Below are 19,450 nucleotides of genomic sequence, written 5' to 3' on the forward strand. Positions count from 1 at the left end.
TGGGGACTCAAGTCACAGCAGGCTCTCAGCTCCCTCAGAACAGAACCTAAGATCATACGCACCATCTGGCCCTGCCCTGAGTTTCCACCCCGGCTGCCAGGCCTCCCACTGGTCCTCACACTTGGCCCACACGTTCCCACACCTCTCGCGGCTGTGGCTCCCTTCCTGCTGCAGGGTGACCACCCCCCGGCCACCACTGCATGCTTCCTGCAGGGCTGCCCTCTGCACCATCCGACACCACCTCCACCCCTTCCCCCCAAGTCTCCACCTGCTGGACTTTTCTTCCTCACACCTACTGGCCCCACCTGCCACAGGGTGGGTTTGTCTTTACTGCTTCTGCCCACACTCTCGTTCACAGCACATCTCTAGCAGACACGGGAGGCACTCAGTAGTATTGCAGAGTCAATGGGTGACCGCCTCCCTAACCCTGTCACCGTCTTTCTCACCTCCTGCAGCTCACCTCCAGATAAACCTATCAGAAGTGTAGCTTCAGTCCTTCCACCGCCCTGTTCAAAGGCCTCCAGTGACCCCCCCCACCCCCGCCCCCGCCAGCTACACAAGGACTAAGCCCCTCCACTTGCCTCTCAACCGTGTCCCCTTCACTCCTTTTCAGCCTCACGTGCTTGAACCTTCTGTTTTTCCGTCTCCCTCCTGGGCCCCTCCTGCAGCAGCCCCGCCTGTGGTGCTCATTCCCCTCTCCATCTCCCTTTCCTGCAGATTCCCCCCTCAGATGGTGCCACCTCCAGGAAGCCTTCCCTGACTGCCCCACCCAGCAGGTTCCCCCCTCAGATGGCGCCACCTCCAGGAAGCCTTCCCTGACTGCCCCAAGCAGAGAGGACCTCTCCCCTCCACTATGGTGCTGGCATACATCTGAGGCGTCTGCTCTGCAGGATTACAGCCCTTATAACCCAGGGTGCTGGGCTAGAGAGGCAGTGGGTACCCCACAAGTGTCTGTGCCCTGAACAAGCCCTTCAGCCCCCACCCCAGCGATGGCTCCGCCCACTCGGTACTCACGTCGATCTCACTGAGGATGACGTCAATGATGCTGCCGATGACAATCAGGAAGTCAAACACGTTCCAGGGGTCCCCAAAATAGCCCTAAAGGGAGGGGGGCCTAGGATGAGCTGTGGGGGAGAGGCTGGGGGTCCCCAAAATAGCCACGAGGGGAGGGGTCCCCAGGGTGAGCTGTGGGGGAAGCAGCTCCCCTGACAGCTGAGGGCAGTGGTCCATGTCTGAGGATGCAGAAGGGCTGGGCCCGTAGGGGTGGGCCGTGAGGCCACTTTCCATGGATGCTCCAGGGGCTCCCCTTCCTCCAGGGCATAAAGGGGTCCCAGGGGAGGGCAGTGTAACTGGGAGTTAGGAGTCAGGGTCCTGGTCCATACGAGGGAGACTTTTACCCCCACCCCCCGGAAGCCGGGCCTGGGGATCATAGGCAGACCCAACACAAGGGAGTGGACTTGAGAACTGAGGGCATAGGAGTTCCCGTCGTGGCGCAGATGGTTAACGAAACCGACTAGGAACCATGAGGTTGCGGGTTCGGTCCCTGCCCTTGCTCAGTGGGTTAACGATCCGGCATTGCCATGAGCTGTGGTGTAGGTTGCAGACGCGGCTCAGATCCCACGTTGCTGTGGCTCTGGCGTAGGCCGGTGGCTACAGCTCCGATTAGACCCCTAGCCTGGGAATCTCCATATGCCGCAGGAGCAGCCCAAGAAATAGCAAAAAAAAAAAAAAAAAGAACTGAGGGCATAGCACGACACCCTGCCCAGCCCCCAGCCCCCAGGGCTGCTGTTCAGAAGCTTAGGGAAGGCGGGGACATAAGCCAGGCTCAAAGAAGGGGCGGTGGCCAGTTCTGGCAGCCTGCACGGCTGAAGGTAGGGGCGGCAGGCTGGGAGGTGGGGTGTTTATGGTGAGCAGGTTGGGAGCAGCACTCCTGGAGGGAGGACTTCCTGTAGGAGGAGGCTGTGGAGGGCTCTGTGGGAAAGCCCCACCCTGCCGGCCGCACCTGCTCCTCCGGAGTCCCGGGACTCACCCTGGCCTTGAATGCCATGAGCTTGAGGATCATCTCCAGCGTGAAGATGATGGTGAAGGCCACGTTGAGGATGTCTGAGATGTGGTCCATCTGCTCCGACTGGTTGTAGTGCTGTGGGGGGCACAGGACGGGCTGGGGCCGGGATGACTCCCGGAGCCCCCTCTTCCTGGGCCCCTGTCCTCCCTTCTTTAATCTCAGAAAACGGAGCCTGCTCCGGCCACGTCTGGAATCCTACCAGGTCCAATGGCCATGCCCTCTCCTCCGAAGGACCCCAAGTTGGGGGTGGGGGGTGACCCCCATCTGTGAGCAGGGTTAGCCATACACGCACACGTCTGTTTCTGGAAGCCAGGAGGGAGGCCCCTAGCGGTGCTCAGGGACAGTCTTATAGGAGTTTATGGAGCCATTTGGCGCAGGACCAGGAGGGAAGAGCTCTGGTTCCAGGCTGGGACCACCATTGCCTGCAGGTGGGGCCTGAGATAACCAGGCCCATGTGCCTGCGTGTGGCCTGGAGACTGAGAGGCAGCCCTAAGCAATGGCCTTAGCCCCATCCACCTGCCCCTGTCACCCTCCTGAAATCTGTGTCCCTATAACCTTTCCCAGGAATCCCTCATCACCTTTTTTTTTTTTTTTTGATCTTTTTTAGGGTCGTGCCCATGGCAAGGGTTGAATTGCAGCTGCAGCTGCCAGTCTACACCGCAGCTCATGGCAATGTGGGATCCTGAACCCCCTGAGTGAGGCCAGGGATAGAACCCACATCCTCATGGACACTATATTGGGTTCTTAACCTGCTGAGCCACGAGGGGAATGCCCTCTTATTTTTTTTTTTTTTGTTTTTTTAGGGCTACCCCCACAGCATATGGAGGGTCCCAAGCTAGGGGTCGAATCGGAGCTGTAGCTGCTGGCCTACACCACAGCCACCGCAATGCCCGATCCTTAAACCACTGATTGAAGCCAGGGATCGAACCTGCATCCTCACAGATGCTAGTCAGATTTGTTTCCACTGAGCCACGATGGGAACTCCTCTCTCATCTTCTTTTAAAGAAAGCTGACAAAACCCCACTCCTTCCATAAAACCTCCCCAGGTAGAGGCTCTGCCAGCTGCCTCACCCTACTCTGTCTTGGCAGAACTGCTGGACTCCGCTGCCCAGCTCGGGCTTGAACTTGAGCTGCGGCTTGTAAGCCTCTGTCCACCCTGGGCCTGCTGGTTCCATGGCTCCCTTTACAGATCCTCCCCACCTGGCAACGTGTAGTTGTGTTGTTGGGAGAACCTAGGATTCCAGAGGAGCCAGGGAGCCTCGCGGTGCAATTCTATTTATACAGGGTGTGCATGGTCAGATGCTTAATTAAGGCTGGATAACGATGCTGCTGACTTTTTTTTGTCTTTTTGCCATTTCTTGGGCCGCTCCTGCGGCATATGGAGGTTCCCAGGCTAGGGATCGAACCAGAGCTGTAGCCACTGGCCTACACCACAGCCACAGCAACGTGGGATCCAAGCCGCATCTGCGACCCACACCTCAGCTCACAGCAATGCCGGATCCCCAACCCACTGAGCAAGGCCAGGTATCAAACCTGCAACCTCATGGTTCCTTGTTGGATTCGTTAACCACTGCGCTACGACGGGAACTCCCACGATGCTGCTGATTATAACCTTGTGTATAAAGGGTGCTCATCTCAGAGACACCTGTTCTGTGAACATGAAACCCATTTTTCTCGGGACCGGAGTCAACATTCCAATCAACGCCACCCTCCAGATTTGCCACAGCAGGAGGAAAACAGAGCAGGCACTTCGTCTCTCCCACACAGCCCCGTTCTTCTGCCTGGACTTCTCCTGGTTCTAGGATGGCCACAACCATGTGTGTGCATGGGTGACCTCCTTAAGAAAGTGTTGAGCCCCAGAGTTCCCGTCGTGGCTCAGTGGTTGACGAATCCGACTAGGAACCATGAGTTGCAGGTTCGACCCCTGGCCTTGCTCAGTGGGTTAAGGATCCAGGGTTGCTGTGAGCTGTGGTGTAGGTCGCAGATGTGGCTCGGATCCAGCGTTGCTGTGGCTCTGGCATAGGCCGGTGGCTACAGCTCCGATTAAACCCCTAGCCTGGGAACCTCCATATGCCATGGGAGCGGCCCTAGTAAAGGGAAAAAGACAAAAAAAAAAAAAAAAAAAAAAAAAAAAAGAAAGAAAGAAAAGAAAAAAGAAAGAAATAAAGTGTTGAGCCCCTGGCACCAGGGCCTGCATCTAGTTCACCTCTTCCACCTGTAGGGCACCTCACCGTGGTTACTGGCACAGAGCAGGGGCCAGGAAGAGTGTGCTGGGGCCCCCAGTTGGGAGCCGCCTCCCCTGCCCTGCTTGGGTCCTGGGCCCATCGGCGCTGGTCCCAGGGCCCTTACCTGCATGCCCAGGCAGATGGTATTGAGCATGATGAGGGCGAACATGAGGTATTCGAAGTAGGAGGAGGTGACCACGTACCACACCTGGTACTGGTAAGGGTTTTTGGGGATGTAGCACCGGAGGGGGCGGGCCTTCAGGGCGTACTGCACACACTGGCGCTGAGACACGACAGGACAGGCCGGTCAGCACCCCAGGGCCCTCTCCCCCGCCCCTCCCTCCTCCCCGGGCTGGGGGACCCCGCCTTCCACAGGCCAGGGGCCCCTGTGGGCTGTGGAGGGAAGAGGGTGCCCCGGGAGCCAATCACGGTCCATTTCCAGCTCAGCCCCCACCCAGCCCTGGGCCCTGGGTGTCCCAAGGGCTCCCCCTGACCACCGAGTGCACCGCCCGGGGCAGAGAAGGGTTGGAGTGGGATCTGGGCGTCCAGGGGGAGGGCCCGGGGTCACCCCCTGCCCCCCAGCCCAAGGGCCCCTGTCCCTGGCCAGAGCCGTGGTTGCAGGCAGGAGGCCTGGAGCAGGTGGCCGGGCACCTGGTTCTTGTTCAGCTCGCAGTTCTTATACTCGGTCTCGCCCTGCTCCTGGAAGGTGACGATGACAAAGCCCACGAAGATGTTCATCATGAAGAAGGCGATGAGGATGATGTAGATGATGAAGAAGATGGCCATCTCCACACGGTGGTTGTACACGGGGCCCTTGTCCTCCTCGTAAGAGTCTATGGCCTTGTACAGCAGCCTGGGGCGAGCAGGGGGGTGGAGGGGGGAGGTGTGTGATGAGGCAGAGCCAGGCCGGGAAGGGTAGGTTTGGGGACCCGGGGGGCCTTCTGGACCCTCACATGATGGGGAAGTTAGGACCACGTGAGGAAAGGCTGCATTGGAGCCTGGAAGGGGCCTGCCAGCCATTCTCTGAGGATGCCTGATGCTCCCCATCACTCGGCTGGGCCCCCGGTGGGCAGAGGGCCACAGCCGTGGGAGCCCCGGGCAGGCTGTCTCTGGGGTGAGGTGAGCACAGCAGCCCTGCGCACACAGCGTGGGAGCCGGCGCAGCTCGCTGGCACCCCGGGGTGCAGTAGACCAGGCGGCCCGTGGGCACTGCCCGGCCCGTGGCCGTGTGGGCCGGGCCCCGCCCTCACTCACTCAGGCCACCCCTCGAAGGTGGACACTGTGAAGAGTGACATCATCGCTGAGAGCACGTTGTCGAAGTGGAAGTCGTTGTGTATCCACTGGCGGGCCCGCAGCTCCATCTGCGTGGGGTCCCCGTCCTTGTACACATAGTAGTAGCCCCTGAAGTGGGGGTGGGGAGGCCGGGTCACCGTGCTGTGCGCATGCGCATCCCTCACCGCCTCCTCTGGGTTAGGGCGGTGAGCATGCGGAAGCAGGGCAGATCGGGACCAGGGACCCTCCCCTCAGTGCCCAAGGCAGGGGGCCTCTGTGAGCACCTCTCTGGGCCTAGGGACTCAGGTCCCCCAGTTCCCCCAGCGGAAGGGCTGCCTGCCCCCGCCCCAGAGCCCCCCCCCCCCCCAACACACACACTTGCACTCCTCCTCCGTCATCTTGGACAAGTCGTTGCAGCTGAAGAACTTCCCCTGCATCCAGGAAAGAGGGAGACAGGTTGTCATGGAAACAGAACTGAAGGATGGGGTGGAAGGGAGGGCCTGGGTCACTGTTCCCTCCCTGCCAGGCAGACAGCTGGGAGGCTGGGTGCCAGCTTCTTAGATACGAGCTTTGCTGGGAGCCCCAGGCTGGGCCTGCAGAGGGGAAACACATGTGCAGCTGGGGCTCCCCTCCCCCATCTGGAGCCCCGGCCTTGTCCCCCACTGCGGGGTATCCCCCCACAGAGCAAGAAGAGGTAGTGTCCTCCTCCCCCACCTTCCTTCTCAGGCCCCTGGGGTGGCCCAGGGATGGAGCCCAGTTGGGCCCAGATGACGCAGCTTATCTCTCATCTGGAAATGGAGCAGGCGTCCCAACAGCCCTCCCACACCCCAGGGCTGGGTAGGGGGCTCTGATCCCTCTGCTGATTTCAGCCCGGGTGGCTTCTCCTTTGATCTCCATCCCATACTGGGCACCCGCAGAATTTGTTTGAACAAAGGGAGTTGATTGTTAGGTCTCAATGTGGCTAAATTAAGTTGGAATCTTTCCCGCAAAGGCCCGGAGAGGAAGATGCCTGAGCCCAGGACACAGGACCAGCTGACAGCGCAGCCGCCCCTCCCTGCAGGCTCCTGTCCTACCACCTCACCCTTAATGTTCCAGATCGAATGGACGGAAGGGGACACAGGGGACACTGGGGAGAAGCAGGCAGGCCAGTTTCTGGGCACTTGAAAGCAAACACTGGCTCCAGCATGGACAGCAGGGTTAATCTCCTGATATAACACAGAGGCACGTGACAAGGGCATTACCGTGATGTAAATGCCACCTATACCCCATGTTTGGTATCTGAGCAGGAACTGGGGGTCTGGTAATGACAAACGAATGCACAGAGGGAGTTGGGGGTTGAGGTGGTCTCAGGGCCCCCAGCCTGTGGAAGTGGGGTTGGGGTCAGGGTGGGGGGCCGCTGGCTGGAGCTGGGGATACGGCCACGTGCAGAGCACTAGATGCGCTAGGTTTTGAGGCTAAGCTATCTCAGCCCGGGTGCTCCCCACCTCCAGGACAGTGACCAACAGGACTGGGCCCCCCTGAGGGTCCTCTGGGAGCCCCACCCTGAATGCTCACCCCTGCCCACAGGGAGGGCCTTGTGGGATTTACTTTTTGGCCCTGCAAGCCCTAGTAGAGGCCCAGAACCAAGAAAAGTCTCCGGAGTGTTTGCTAAATGAGTGAGGGAATGTAAGGGGCCGCTTGCAGGTGGAGAATGATCAAGGTACGTAATCCTGATTTAAAAGATGGTGCTTTGGGGCAGGAGCACACCAGGCCCTAGAAGGAAGTGTCATGAATGGACGTGTCCCCAGGTGTCCATGTCTGCATCCCGCAGGTGATCTAAAAGCCAGAGGCATCCAGGGGTGGGCTCCGTGGGGGAAGATAGATTCTCCCCAGAAAGTGAGAGCCAGAGGGGAGCTCCTGGCTGGGAGGTGATGGATACCCCCCTGCGGAGGCTCCGTGTGGATGCAACCAACGACGCCAGACACAATGATGGGTATGCGCATGCGCAGTGCCGAGGTCCGGGGTGGCGGGGGCAGGGAGGCATTCGACAGGACTGGAGGGGCGGTGGGTGGTAGCAGGGAGGGTGCGGCAGGCCTGGTAGGTGGACCTTCATCCGGGAGGGCCAGCGAGGCAGCAGGTACCCGTGGTGATGATGCTGGCAGAGCCCGGGGAAGGGGGAGGCGGGTGTCACCTAGGAGCCGAACCCAGACTCAGGAGAGCTGAGCCCTAAGCTTGTGCGGCAGGACGGCTGCCTTCAAGATGCGGGACCCCTTTTGCTTGCGGGGAGTATGGACCGGCTGCCACCTTGGCCGAGGGCTGGCCCCGGAGCAGCAGGCGGGGCTCACCTTGAAGAGCTGGACGCCGATGCATGCGAACATGAACTGCAGGAGGGTGGTGACCAGAACGATGTTCCCGATGGTGCGGATGGCCACGAACACGCACTGCACCACGTGCTGGGGAGGGAAGCCCGGTCAGCACCTCCCAGCCCTCCAGGGCTGTCCCAGCCCAGAGGGCCGGTGGGGGGGGGGCGCCCAGCTTGTTGGGGGCAGAGGGGCTTGTGGGGGCACGGCTGCCCAGCCTCAGCCACCTCCTTGGACACAAAAGAGATGGAATGGTCCCAACAATGCTTGGGCTGCGTGTCTGGAGTCAGGCCTGCCGGCCCCATCCCCGCCCCAGGGTCCTCCATCCCTGTCCCTCCCTGGGGTCCTGCAGGGCATGTCCCTCCCCAGGATCCTCCTGGCCCTCCCCAGGGTCCTCCCTTCCCCATTCCTCCCTGGGGTCACCTTCAGCCCTTTGGCTCTGTTGATGGCCCGGAGAGGACGGAGCACCCTCAGCACCCTCAGGATTTTCACCACGGAGATGGCGCTGGACCTGGGGGCAGCCAGGGTGGGGCTGAGGGCCGCCTCCTGCCCCCAGCTCTGCACACCAGCGCCCGCCTCCCCGTCCCTCCTGTTAATGCCGCGTGCGCTCTGCCCCAGGATGGAGGGGCCACCTGCCCCTGGGCTGGACTGGTTGGGGCACCATTAGGGCTTCCCCTAGGGCTGCTCGCAGACTGGGGCACCCAGGCACCAGGGCCGGGGCCCCCTGGCGGGGGGAGGACCACCCCCCCTCTCTGCATCTCCTCCTGGTCTCCAGCACACGCTCTGCCCACTCAGCCTTGTCACTTCAGTCCAGCCAGTGACAAACCAAGGACCCCCGACCCCCTCAGTGGCCCTGGGAGACCCTCCCCTGCATCTCCATGCCCACAAGCCAACAGCAGGTGGGGTCCCGCTCTGGCCCCGGTCCCCACTCACTCAAGGCCCATGGAGATGAGGGACACAGCCACCACCACGAGGTCCAAAATGTTGAAGTAGTTGCGGCAGAAGGAGCCCTTGTGCAGGAAGGCCCCGTAGGCTGTCATCTGGGGAGACAGGCAGGGTCCTGGGTCAAGAGGAACCCACTTCGGAGTTCCCCTTGTGGCGCAGTGGTTAACAAATCCGACTAGGAACCATGAGGTTGCAGGTTCGATCCCTGGCCTTGCTCAGTGGTTAATGATCCGGCATTGCCGTGAGCTGTGGTGTCGTTCGCAGACACGGCTCGGATCCCGAGTTGCTGTGGCTCTGGCGTAGGCCGGTGGCTACAGCTACGATTCGACCCCTAGCCTGGGAACCTCCATATGCCACGGGAGTGGCCCTAGAAAAGGCAAAAAGACAAAAAAAAAAAAAAAAAAAAAGAGGAGCCCACATTTTCTGCACACCTACTGTATCCCAGCTCAGAGGGGCCACTGTCTCCTCCCAAGCATGTCCCCCACATTGCCATTCAATGCATTTGCCAGGGTTTTGTCCCCCTGCCCTGCCCCTGCTCTCTGCCTAGGAAAGTCTTGTCCAACGTCAAGGCCTAACTCTAATGTCACCACCTCTGGGAAGTCCTCCTGGACCTTAGGGAAGCCACCATCTCCCTCTGCTCAACTCCTTTAGTAATGGCAGCCCTGAAAGGAGAGACTGTCTTGATTTCATGTTGAGCCTGTCCTGGTCCCACTGCCCCCCACAAAGCTCCCCCTCCCCTCCTGGTTCATGGAGGTGAAGGCTGGGGCTATGGGTGTCAGTCACAGATGGGAGGCCTCTGCCCCCACCCCCACCATGATGGTGTGACCCAGGTGATGAGCTGCGGATGAGGGATGGGAGGGCCACGAGTGGGCAGAGCTGCCAGAAACCCCACCAGGTCCCTTCTCTGGGACCCTGGGGGTCGCCTTGCAGTCTCTGATAACAAAGGTCTGGGAACAAATCACAGCTCCTGGGTCTACTCTTAGGCAACTGTGTGGTCGCTGTGGAAGACAGTGCCTAAGGCTTCCGGGCACAGAGGGCGCTCTGCGGAGAGGCACACAGCCGAGAAGGATGGGACCATGTGCCTCCACTCAGCCCCCCGCTGGCCCCTATACTCCAGCTTGTGAGCTGAAAGCACCCGGTCTCCTGGGTCCTGTGGGTCCTTCCCTGCTGCCCTCAGCCACCTCCTGCTTTTCCTTCCTCCCTGCAATTCAGCCCCTGAGGGAATGCAGCTGTGTAAGCAGGTCTGGGTCCCTGGCCTGGAGATGCCCCTCACCCAGCGATCTCACAGCTGTCACTCACCTTGAGGACAATCTCCACAGTGAAGACAGAGGTGAACGCGATGTCAAAATACCCAAGGATCTGGTGACAGGGCAGGGGTCAGTGAGAAGAGGCAGAGCAATGAGAGCATCGTTATCTTCCTCGGCGTCACCACCATCACCATTGGCACCTCATCATTGCTGCCACCATCACCATCGTCACCATGACCACCACCTCGATCACCATCATCATCACCATTGTCACCACCCACATCACCACCACCATCATCACCACCAACATAATCCCCATCATCATCATCATCAGTATCACCATCATCACCATCACCAGCACCAGTACCACCCCCACCATCACCATCATCATCACCACTATCATCATCATCACCATCTTCATTATCAGCACCATCACCTCCCTTACCATCACCGCCACTATCATCACCACCATCAGCAGCACCCTCACCATCACTACCATCATAATCCCCATCATCACCACCATCATCACCACCACCATCATCAGCACCACACTACCGTCATCATCACCATCATCACCACCATCACCATCATCACCACTATCACCATTACCACTGTCATCACCTCTAAAACCCAGCAACAAGAGCCTGTCTATGCTGTTGTGTTGTGACAACACTGTTCAGAAGTGTGGGTTGGGCAGTCTTGGCCCTCCAGGGATTTAAACTCTAAGCGACTCTGACGCTTATCCTGGATGGGGATACAGCTGAACTCTGGGCATCCGAGTGGGGAGTGCAGGGGACTGAGGCCTGGAGTTGGGAAGGTGTTGGGCTAGCCTCTGTCACCTGGTTCCTCATGGACTCAGCCCGGATGGGGTCCTCGGCGGCCAGCGCGGCGCTGCTGAGCAGGATGAAGAGCAGGATGAAGTTGGTGAACCATGTGGCGTTGACGATGCGGTGACACAGGACACGGATCCTGTGGGGGCGGGGGGGAAGTCAGGAGGTGGGGATCCAGGCATTCACCACCAGCCTCCATCCCTGGATACCTCCCTCCCAGTCAGTGGAGGAGGAGAGGCCGTATCCAGATGGCTGGACGTGCAGGGCCCAGCCCCACATTCTGTCCCTGCAGTCCCCATCCCACCCCCTGACCAGACCCTCTCCCAATACTTCACCCCCTCCCATTGTTTCCACCAGAACAGCGGGATGGACAGTCCACCTCCATCCATGAGGCAGACAGATGAGAGCCGTGAGTACCATAGTCTGTACTTTATTTTTTTAAATTTTTTGTCTATTTGTCATTTCTTGGGCCACTCCCGCGGCATATGGAGGTTCCCAGGCTAGGGGTCTAATCAGAGCTGTAGCTGCCAGCCTATGCCAGAGCCAGAGCAACGCAGGATCCGAGCTGCATCTGTTACACCACAGCTCACGGCAACGCCGGATCCTTAACCCACTGAGCAAGGCCAGGGATCGAACCCGCAACCTCATGGTTCCTAGCCGGATTCGTTAACCACTGCGCCATGACGGGAACTCCCATAGTCTGTATTTTAAAGATGTAAAATGTGAAGCTAGTGAGAACTACAGCCCCAGCAGCTCTCACTGCCTCATCCTGCCTAAAATGACTCTCAGATAGGAACCGCTATATGTGACCCTCTTAGGTGTAGTAACTGATGAGGCTGAAAGCATTCCTCCCCCCTGGACATACAAGCATTTTAAATGGGGCATGAGATCTTAAGCTAAAGGAAAGACTTTCTCATAGTTGAATTGTAGGCCCAGAGAGTCAGGAGAAGGGGCTTCTCAAAGCAGGAAGCAGCTCTTTCTGAGAGCTCCACTGCCCACCCAGCACTGCTGCCAAAGGGCCACCCACTTGTTGGTGGGGCTGAAGATGAAGAAGGCGCTGGCTTCTGGAATGGGCACGGCCTTCTCTTTCAGCTGCAGCTCAGCCAGGGGACGTGGTCGGGGGCTGATTGGGATCTCAGGCTCATCTTCCTCATCATCCCCTAAGGGAGGAGAGAGAGAAATTGGGGTGTCTTTCCATGCTCCGCTGGCTTCTGGGCCATGAAGCCCCAGCAGCCAGCAAGCATCACAGAGCACCGGCGCACCAGGGCACCAGCAGAGTTGCACCCAGGCACCTCCCTTTCCTGTGGCACACAGATCTGGGCTGTCCACTCAACTGCCTGGCTCAGAACCCCTAAAAGTGGGGCCAGAAGCAAGCTCAGGAGCCTTGGCATGGCATGGTGTCAGGGCTGGACCCACCCCCTCAGATGCTCACAAGCTGGAGGAGGAGGGGCCCTGCTTAGGATGAGGGCTGCCTCTGGGCCTGGCTCTGCCCTGATCCTCCGTGTCACCAGGCGGGCCTCTGTCCTTCCTGAGCCCCAGCCCCACCCCCACCCCCCACCTATGATCTGCTCCATGTGGCCGGTGGGGCTGGACTGGAAGATACATATGCCTGCAAGTGTCTGTGCTCCTTTAAAACCGGGTCCTCAGCACAGAAGCTGTTCCAGTGGGGAACACAGAGGGATTCCGTCCTGGGAGAAGTCCCCCAGCACGTGCCACCCCTGTGCCAGGACTCTCACCAGGGAAGTCGGCCGAGGGGTAGGGGTCTTTCACCTCATTGACGTTGGATTCAAACTCATCAATCTTCAGCTGTAGGAAAGAACACGAGGAAGATGAAAACCAAAGCTGCTGTTCCCAGTGCTGAACGTGGGCTGGAGGGCCAGGCAGGTGCCGGCTCACCTAAGCCTCCCTTAGCCTGGAAGACAGGTGCTGTTAAGGTCCATCCCGTCTTACAAAGGAGAAGCCAGGGCCAGAAAGATCAGACAGGCTTCCTGAGCTGCCTGGACCCTGGCCCTCTGAGCCTGTGCACCTGCCACCCCTGCTTGTTTCTGGTCCCCAGGCCAGAATCCTGGCCCTCTGAGCCCATGCACCTGCCACCCCTGCCTATATTTGGTCCCCAGGCCAGAACCCCAGCCCTCTGAGCCTGTGCATCTGCCACCCCTGCTTGTTTCTGGTCCCCAGGCCAGGACCCGGTCCACTTGAGCTCTGCTTCCTCTCCTTGGAACAGGGGTGTCAAGGGGGCAGGGGACACCTGACTTGGGTGTGAAGCTGGGACTCAGAGCAAGTCTGGTTCCCGGATTAGGGCATCTGTGGCTCTCAGTGCAAAGAACTCCCTGAGGGAGCTGTGGCCACTGACTCTCCCAGGATGGAGCAGAGCTGCCGTCACCTGGCTGGTACCCAGGCACACAGCCCTCTGTGGCCCTGCCCCCTGCACCTAAGGGCTCACCTTGGCAGTGGTGGGGATGCCTTCCCCCTTGGGTTTCTGCTCGAGCTTCTTGGCCATCATCGTCTTCTCTTCCTCTGACTTGTCAGGGAGCCCCCTGAGTTAGCAGACCAAGAAGGCCCAGAGTGGAACCCCAGCTAGAAGGTTCTGGGGAACGGGCTCGGCCTGATGATGCCCTCGGCAGACCTGGCCCATGGGCTGGGGAGGTGGGTGGGGCTGTGGAGGGAGGAGCAAGGCAGACAGGGGAGCAGGACAGCAGGCTGGGCAAGGCCCCAAGTCAGCCACAGCCAGCGGCTGGTGGGCGGCGAGTGGGCGGAGCTGACTTTGACCTGGTTCCTGAGACATGGGGAGCCTGGTTTGGTTCAAGAGAGGGCTCCACTCTCAGGAAAGGTCTGGACCCCAGGGCAGGCCTCTGTCTCCCTCTTCCTCCCCCTGGAAAGACACTGGAGGAAGCAGGTCTGTGCCTAGAACCTCTCCGTGCATCTCCGACTGGGAGCTGGTTGGAAATGCAGACCCTTCCCCGCCCCAGACCCCCTGAATCCAAGTCAGTATTTTCATACAATCTCCTGGCGGTTCCTTCACAGTTAGAGTTTGAGAAACACTGTCTGGAAGACCCACCCTGCCTCGCCTCCCAGGGGGAGGGTCCCAGGCTGCGAAGGGTTAACCTGCAAACTCACTGGAGCCTGGGACTCAGCACAAGGAAGGGACCCCAGCCAGGAAGGGCAGCGACTCTGCAGCAGGGCTGGCCAGAGGGACCCTGGACCCCGGTTCCCTCTCATCCTGCCCACCAGCCACCCCAGGGGACTTGGTCGCCTGCCCCCAGGGAGGCCCCGCCCAGTTCCCCGCAGGTCCCGCCCACTGGGCGGTGCCTGGCTCACTTGGACATCTTCCTGCGCCTGCGCTCCTCAGCCTTGGCCTTCTGGGCAGAAGTCAAGCTCTCCGCCTCCGCCAGGTTGTCCACCGCGATGGCCAGAAAGACGTTGAGCAGGATGTCTGGGGCCGCCTGCTAAGGAGCTCTGGTGGTGGGGTCATTGGGGTCCCTCTTCCAGAGCTGCCCCGGGGGAGGGCACAGGCCTGGGGGTAGGACCTCAGGGCAGGCAGCCTGCGGGGGGCCCATGAGGGGCCCCCACCCACTGTGGCCTTTGAACACTGTTCTGTTCCGGCCCAGGACTGACCCCAGCTCCTGTGCTGGCTGTGGAGGTAGTGGGCCCCGCAAGGGGAGGGGAGTCACACAGGCTCAGGGCAGGTTTCGTCCCTCCCTTCCCTGCAGGCATCAGTCCCCAGGGGCATGGCCAGCTGTCCTGTCCCGTCTCCCCCGCCCCTGCACCTGACCACGCTCAAACCCCCTGGGTCCCTGGGTTCTTGCTGCCTGCCCCCAACCTCTGGCCCTGACTGTCCCACCACCTTCATGGCTCTTCAGCAGAGCCCGTCCTTCCTGTTCCAGGTCCGCTTCTTCTTGGGACTGATTCATCTCTCATCACCTGTGCTTCCCTGCTGGAAGCACCATCCTGCAGCCGTACCCATGAAGCTACCTGCCCAGTCCTATCTCCCCATCCAGTGAGCCCCAGTGCACCCCCACAGGGGGCCTGGGCACCCTGCCCCCCACTGTAAGCCCAGCCCCCTCCCCAGGCTCTGCCTGCTCCCTGCACCTGTCCGGGGGGGATACAGTTGCCGCAGACGAAGAGGATGATGAAATAGATGCAAACGAGCACACCAGGGTAGGATGGGCCGCCATAGGCCATGATGCCATTGTACATGACCGAGTTCCAGTCCTCCCCTGTCAGCACCTGCCGGGACGAGGCACAGAGGGACTAGAGCATCTTCTCTGGGGACTGCCTTGGCTTTTTTTTTTTTTTGTCTCTTTAGGGCCACACCCGTGGCATATGGAGGGTCCCAGGGTAGAGATCAAATCGGAGCTGTAGCTACCAGCCTATACCACAGCCATAGCAACACGGGATCCAAGCCACATCTGTGACCTACACTACAGTCCCTGGCAACGCCGGATCCCCAACCCACTGAGCAAGGCCAGGGATCGAACCCGCAACTCATGGATACCAGTCAGATTTGTTAACCACTGAGCCACAATGAGAACTTCAGGTCCGCCTTGTCTGAAAGTCCCCTCCCACCTCTGCAGCTGCCCCCAGACCTGTCCTCTCGTCGTCATCCCCGCACAGGGTGAAAGTCCCTGTTCTCCTCAACTTCATCAAAAACCTCGCTGCTGGCTCTTCTGGGCCGAGGGGTTTGGTGGTGGGGTCACGGCTTCCCCACACTCTGTTCCTAATGCCCAGGCTTAACTGTGCTGCCCCCGTGGCACCCCCTGTCCCTCCAGCCCCTCCAGCTGCCACAAAGAACATGAACGGTCAGGTGCCTTGAAGGACACCAAGTCCGAGCAGCTGGGGTTGGGTGGAAGACAGAGGGTGCGCCAGGTGGCAGGTCAGCCTTTTGGCAGAGTGCCCTTCCCGCTGGCAATTAGAGGAGGGTCCCCTGAGCAGTGGCTGTGACAAGAGGAGCGTCTCTAGCTTGGGGCAGCTCCCCAGGGAGGCGGCTATGGCCTTAAGGGCCTGGGAAGTCCAGGCGCGTTCCCTTAGGTGGCGTTAGTGAGCACTGGCTGAGCTGTGTCTCTGCAGTAGGATGTGCTTTGTGTGTCCCTCTGGGGCTTTCACTGTGGGGAGGGACGGGCCACCTTGTGACCTTGGGCTCAGAGATACTGTCAGCACATGGAAGAGAAAGCTGCCACCCACCAACCCCTTCACTCATGCACTGTTGTCCTACTGTGGGCCAGCACTCTGCTGGGGCAGGGATGAGGACAAATAGGACACACTGGGCACAGCACCCAGGCTCTGGAGCCTGGAGGAGACAGACAGGCAGGAGACAGACAGCGGATGCGGTGGTGGGGAAGGGGGGTTGCGGAGAGGGACATCGGATCAGAGAAGGCTTCCTGGAGGAGGTGGTACCTGCCTTGATCTCAGAGGGGGGAGAAGCAGGCTCTGGCCCTCTGGCACAGCCTACCTGGAAGACGCTGATGAGGGCCTGCGGGAAGTTGTCGAAGTTGCTGCGCCGCACCTCTGTGTCCTCAAAGTCGTACCTACCCCCGAAGAGCTGCATGCCCAGCAGGGCACAGATGATGATGAAGAGGAAGAGCAGCAGCAGCAGGGAAGCGATGGAGCGGATGGAGTTGAGCAGGGATGCCACCAGGTTGCTCAGAGACGTCCAGTACCTGCAGGAGGGGGGCGGCCCCCACCGGGGTTCCTGAGGCTGGGGGGCTGCAGGGAGGGAGGCTGGGGCTGTGGGACGCAGGGGAAGGGGCTGCCTGGATCTCAGGGGGTGCCCAGCTTTCTTCGCCATAGCTCAGATTTCTGTCATTTCATTCTGTTTAGTAGGATGAGGGCAGTTTAGCTTCTGCTGCCACCACGAGACTACAAACCCCACGAGGGGAAGGACCACTCTTGGCTGTGCATCCTGAGCTCCTGTGCCCAGCGCAGCCCAGCTCAGGCGATGATCCTATACCCCCTTCTCTGCTCCCCCTACTTCTCCTCCCCCACTTCATCTTCCTTTCCTCCCTCTCACTCCCAGTCTCATCTTCTCCTCTTCCCTCTTTTCCACGCCCCCTCGTTGCACCATGGCCATAGCCCATGGCAAGAGGCAGGAGAGCAATAGAGAGAAGCTGGAAGAGGAAGGTCCCTCCTCTTGCTGAGCCGGAGGTGACCTCTAGGGGGCGGGGCAGAGCGGGGGCACGGGGCGCTCACTTGGTGATCTTGAAGATCCTGAGGAGGCGGATGCAGCGCAGCACCGAGATGCCCAGGGGCGTCATGACACCCGACTCCACCAGCAGGATCTCCAGGATGCCACTGCACACGACGAAGCAGTCGAAGCGATTGAAGATGGACATGAAGTACTGGCGCAGGCCCAGCCCGTACATCTTCATCAGCATCTCCACCGTGAACAGGGACAGCAGCACCCGGTTGGCCACGTCTGCGGGGTGGCCACGCGGCTCAGTGCCACCCTCCCTCCCCGTCCTGCCCCGACCCCCTCCCCACGTTTCCAAGGCAACCTACCCTCCAAATCCAGTAAAACCTGGTGAATTTTCACCATTGAAGGGACAATCTAGATTTCTGAGAAGCTAAACCACCCTGTCTTTGGCAAACACACCCCTCCTCTCCCCACCCACCATCCCGCGAGCATCTTAACCTTGTTTCCTTGGGATCCTCCTAGAAGCATGGGCACTGGTGAGCAGCCTCTTGCTTTTTCAAATATTCTTTCCTTGGCTTCCCGGACACCACATCCTTCTGGACTTCTCCTGTGCCCCTTTGCAGGTGTACCCCCTAGGTCCCCCTGAGTGCTGGACTTAGCCGTGTATATGAGTACACGCTGTCCTTTGGGGAGCTAGTGATGTCTAGTGTCATTGGTCATGCCTACCAATACTCTAGATTTTAATTCTTCAACCCAGACCTCGCCACTGAGTCCCAGACCTACTTTCCTTCTGCCTTCTCAACATCTCATTGGGATGTCTCAATGGCACCTTCAATTAACATGCCCAAGACTAAGCTGATGGGAACTGGCCATCTTCCTTCCACCCCAAATACCTGGTCACTGACAGCCTTCCCCATCTCAGCAAGGGGAACTACCATCCATTTATCTGTGTGGGTCAGGAAACTCAAATTCATCTCTGACTCCTCTCAATGGGCAGTGTTCACATCTTGCCCACATTCGGTCGTGGACAATGCATTGGCAATACTTGACACATTCGGGGGCTCTCAAGAAAATTGGTTACAAGGAATGAATGGATGGATGGGTGGATGGATGGATAATGGATGGATGGATGATGGGTGGATGGATGGATAATGAATGGATGGATGGATGGATGGATAATGAATGGATGGATGGGTGGATGGATGGGTAATGAGTGGATGGATGGGTGGATGGATGGATAATGGATAGATGGATGGATGGGTGGATGGATGAATAATGGATGGATGGATGATGGGTGGATGGATGGATAATGGGTGGATGGATGGATGGATGAATAATGGATGGATGGATGATGGGTGGATGGATGGATAATGGGTGGATGGATGGATGGATAATGAATGGATGGATGGGTGGATAGATAGATAATGAATGGATGGATGGGTGGATGGATGGATAATAGATGGATGGATGGGTGGATGGATGAATAATGGATGGATGGATGATGGGTGGATGGATAGATAATGGGCGGATGGATGGATGGATAATGAATGGATGGATGGATGGATAATGAATGGATGGATGGGTGGATGGATGGATAATGAGTGGATGGATGGGTGGATGGATAATGGAAGGACGAATAGATGGATGGATACATAGATGCCTGCATTTGATCTGTAGTTTCCTATCTCATTCTCATAGAAAAACACAGTCTTCTTTTCTAGCTCTTTTCCTTCTTTTAATCTCTGCCATCATATTAAACATAGAGTCTTCCTTGCTGTTCTACTCTCAGGCCCTTGGGGTCACTAGCTCCTGTTGGTCATGCTGATCACTCTTCCTAGAGTGGCCCTGCCCTTTATCTGGTTGGCAGTTCTTTTGCAAGCCCATCTTTGGGAGACACTTTTCCCTGGAGGAATTCTGTCTGCCTTGGTGGGAAAGTGGCCTTAAAGGGTGGATCACGTTTGCTTCCACTGGGTGCCCTCAGGGTTTCACTTGTGTGCCCCGAGGCTTTGATGTTCCTTGGTCCTGCCTTTAGGATCCCTGTACCACAAGGGATGTGCAAGCTGGACCCCACACCTGCATAGGCAGAGACTGGATTTTGCTGTTTCCTTTGAGATGCTTTTCCTTCCTCCAGAGCCACCAGAGGGAGAAGCTCCCAGCTGTCCCCGGACATGGGCAGCGAGATTGTTACATCCTCACCTGGGGCAGCCCCCACCCCTCCGGCCCAGGCTCTGTGTGGCGGTCAGCCCAGCCCCACCTCTGCAGACCCTTGGCCCTGTCTCCTGTTCTGTGTGGGTGTTCAGCCCTCCTTTGGGGTCTAGGTCTAGAATGTTCTTGGAGGTCAACTCACGAGCCCCTGCTGCAGCTCCAAGTTGCTTCTTCATTTCTGCCACCAGAGACC

At 58.9% G+C, this 19,450-nt stretch overlaps 1 protein-coding gene across 6 annotated transcripts in view; it reads right to left on the minus strand.

Moving 5' to 3' along the window:
• The window catches only part of CACNA1S (calcium voltage-gated channel subunit alpha1 S), a 64,521-nt gene that overhangs the window by 17,694 nt on the left and 27,377 nt on the right, over positions 1–19,450 (minus strand). For all 6 annotated transcript variants that reach the window (XM_084980733.1, XM_084980732.1, XM_084980731.1 and 3 more), the window contains exons 11-28: positions 17,109–17,334; positions 16,372–16,579; positions 15,029–15,149; positions 14,241–14,355; positions 13,366–13,459; positions 12,659–12,728; positions 11,950–12,082; positions 10,932–11,061; positions 10,145–10,204; positions 8,834–8,940; positions 8,324–8,411; positions 7,886–7,993; positions 5,940–5,992; positions 5,544–5,690; positions 4,942–5,143; positions 4,415–4,573; positions 2,030–2,140; positions 1,015–1,098 (exon numbers count right to left, since the gene is read on the minus strand). In XM_084980733.1, coding sequence (XP_084836859.1) covers positions 1,015–1,098; positions 2,030–2,140; positions 4,415–4,573; positions 4,942–5,143; positions 5,544–5,690; positions 5,940–5,992; positions 7,886–7,993; positions 8,324–8,411; positions 8,834–8,940; positions 10,145–10,204; positions 10,932–11,061; positions 11,950–12,082; positions 12,659–12,728; positions 13,366–13,459; positions 14,241–14,355; positions 15,029–15,149; positions 16,372–16,579; positions 17,109–17,334 — 2,216 coding nt within the window. The remainder of the gene's footprint in view (positions 1–1,014; positions 1,099–2,029; positions 2,141–4,414; positions 4,574–4,941; positions 5,144–5,543; positions 5,691–5,939; positions 5,993–7,885; positions 7,994–8,323; positions 8,412–8,833; positions 8,941–10,144; positions 10,205–10,931; positions 11,062–11,949; positions 12,083–12,658; positions 12,729–13,365; positions 13,460–14,240; positions 14,356–15,028; positions 15,150–16,371; positions 16,580–17,108; positions 17,335–19,450) is intronic.

The sequence above is a fragment of the Sus scrofa genome, chromosome 10 (genome assembly GCF_054392235.1).
Source record: "Sus scrofa isolate SSC_HxYL_T2T_F1_AM1 chromosome 10, Sscrofa_HxYL_maternal_Yorkshire_Landrace_v2.0, whole genome shotgun sequence".
In the NCBI taxonomy this organism is placed as follows: Eukaryota; Metazoa; Chordata; class Mammalia; order Artiodactyla; family Suidae; genus Sus; species Sus scrofa.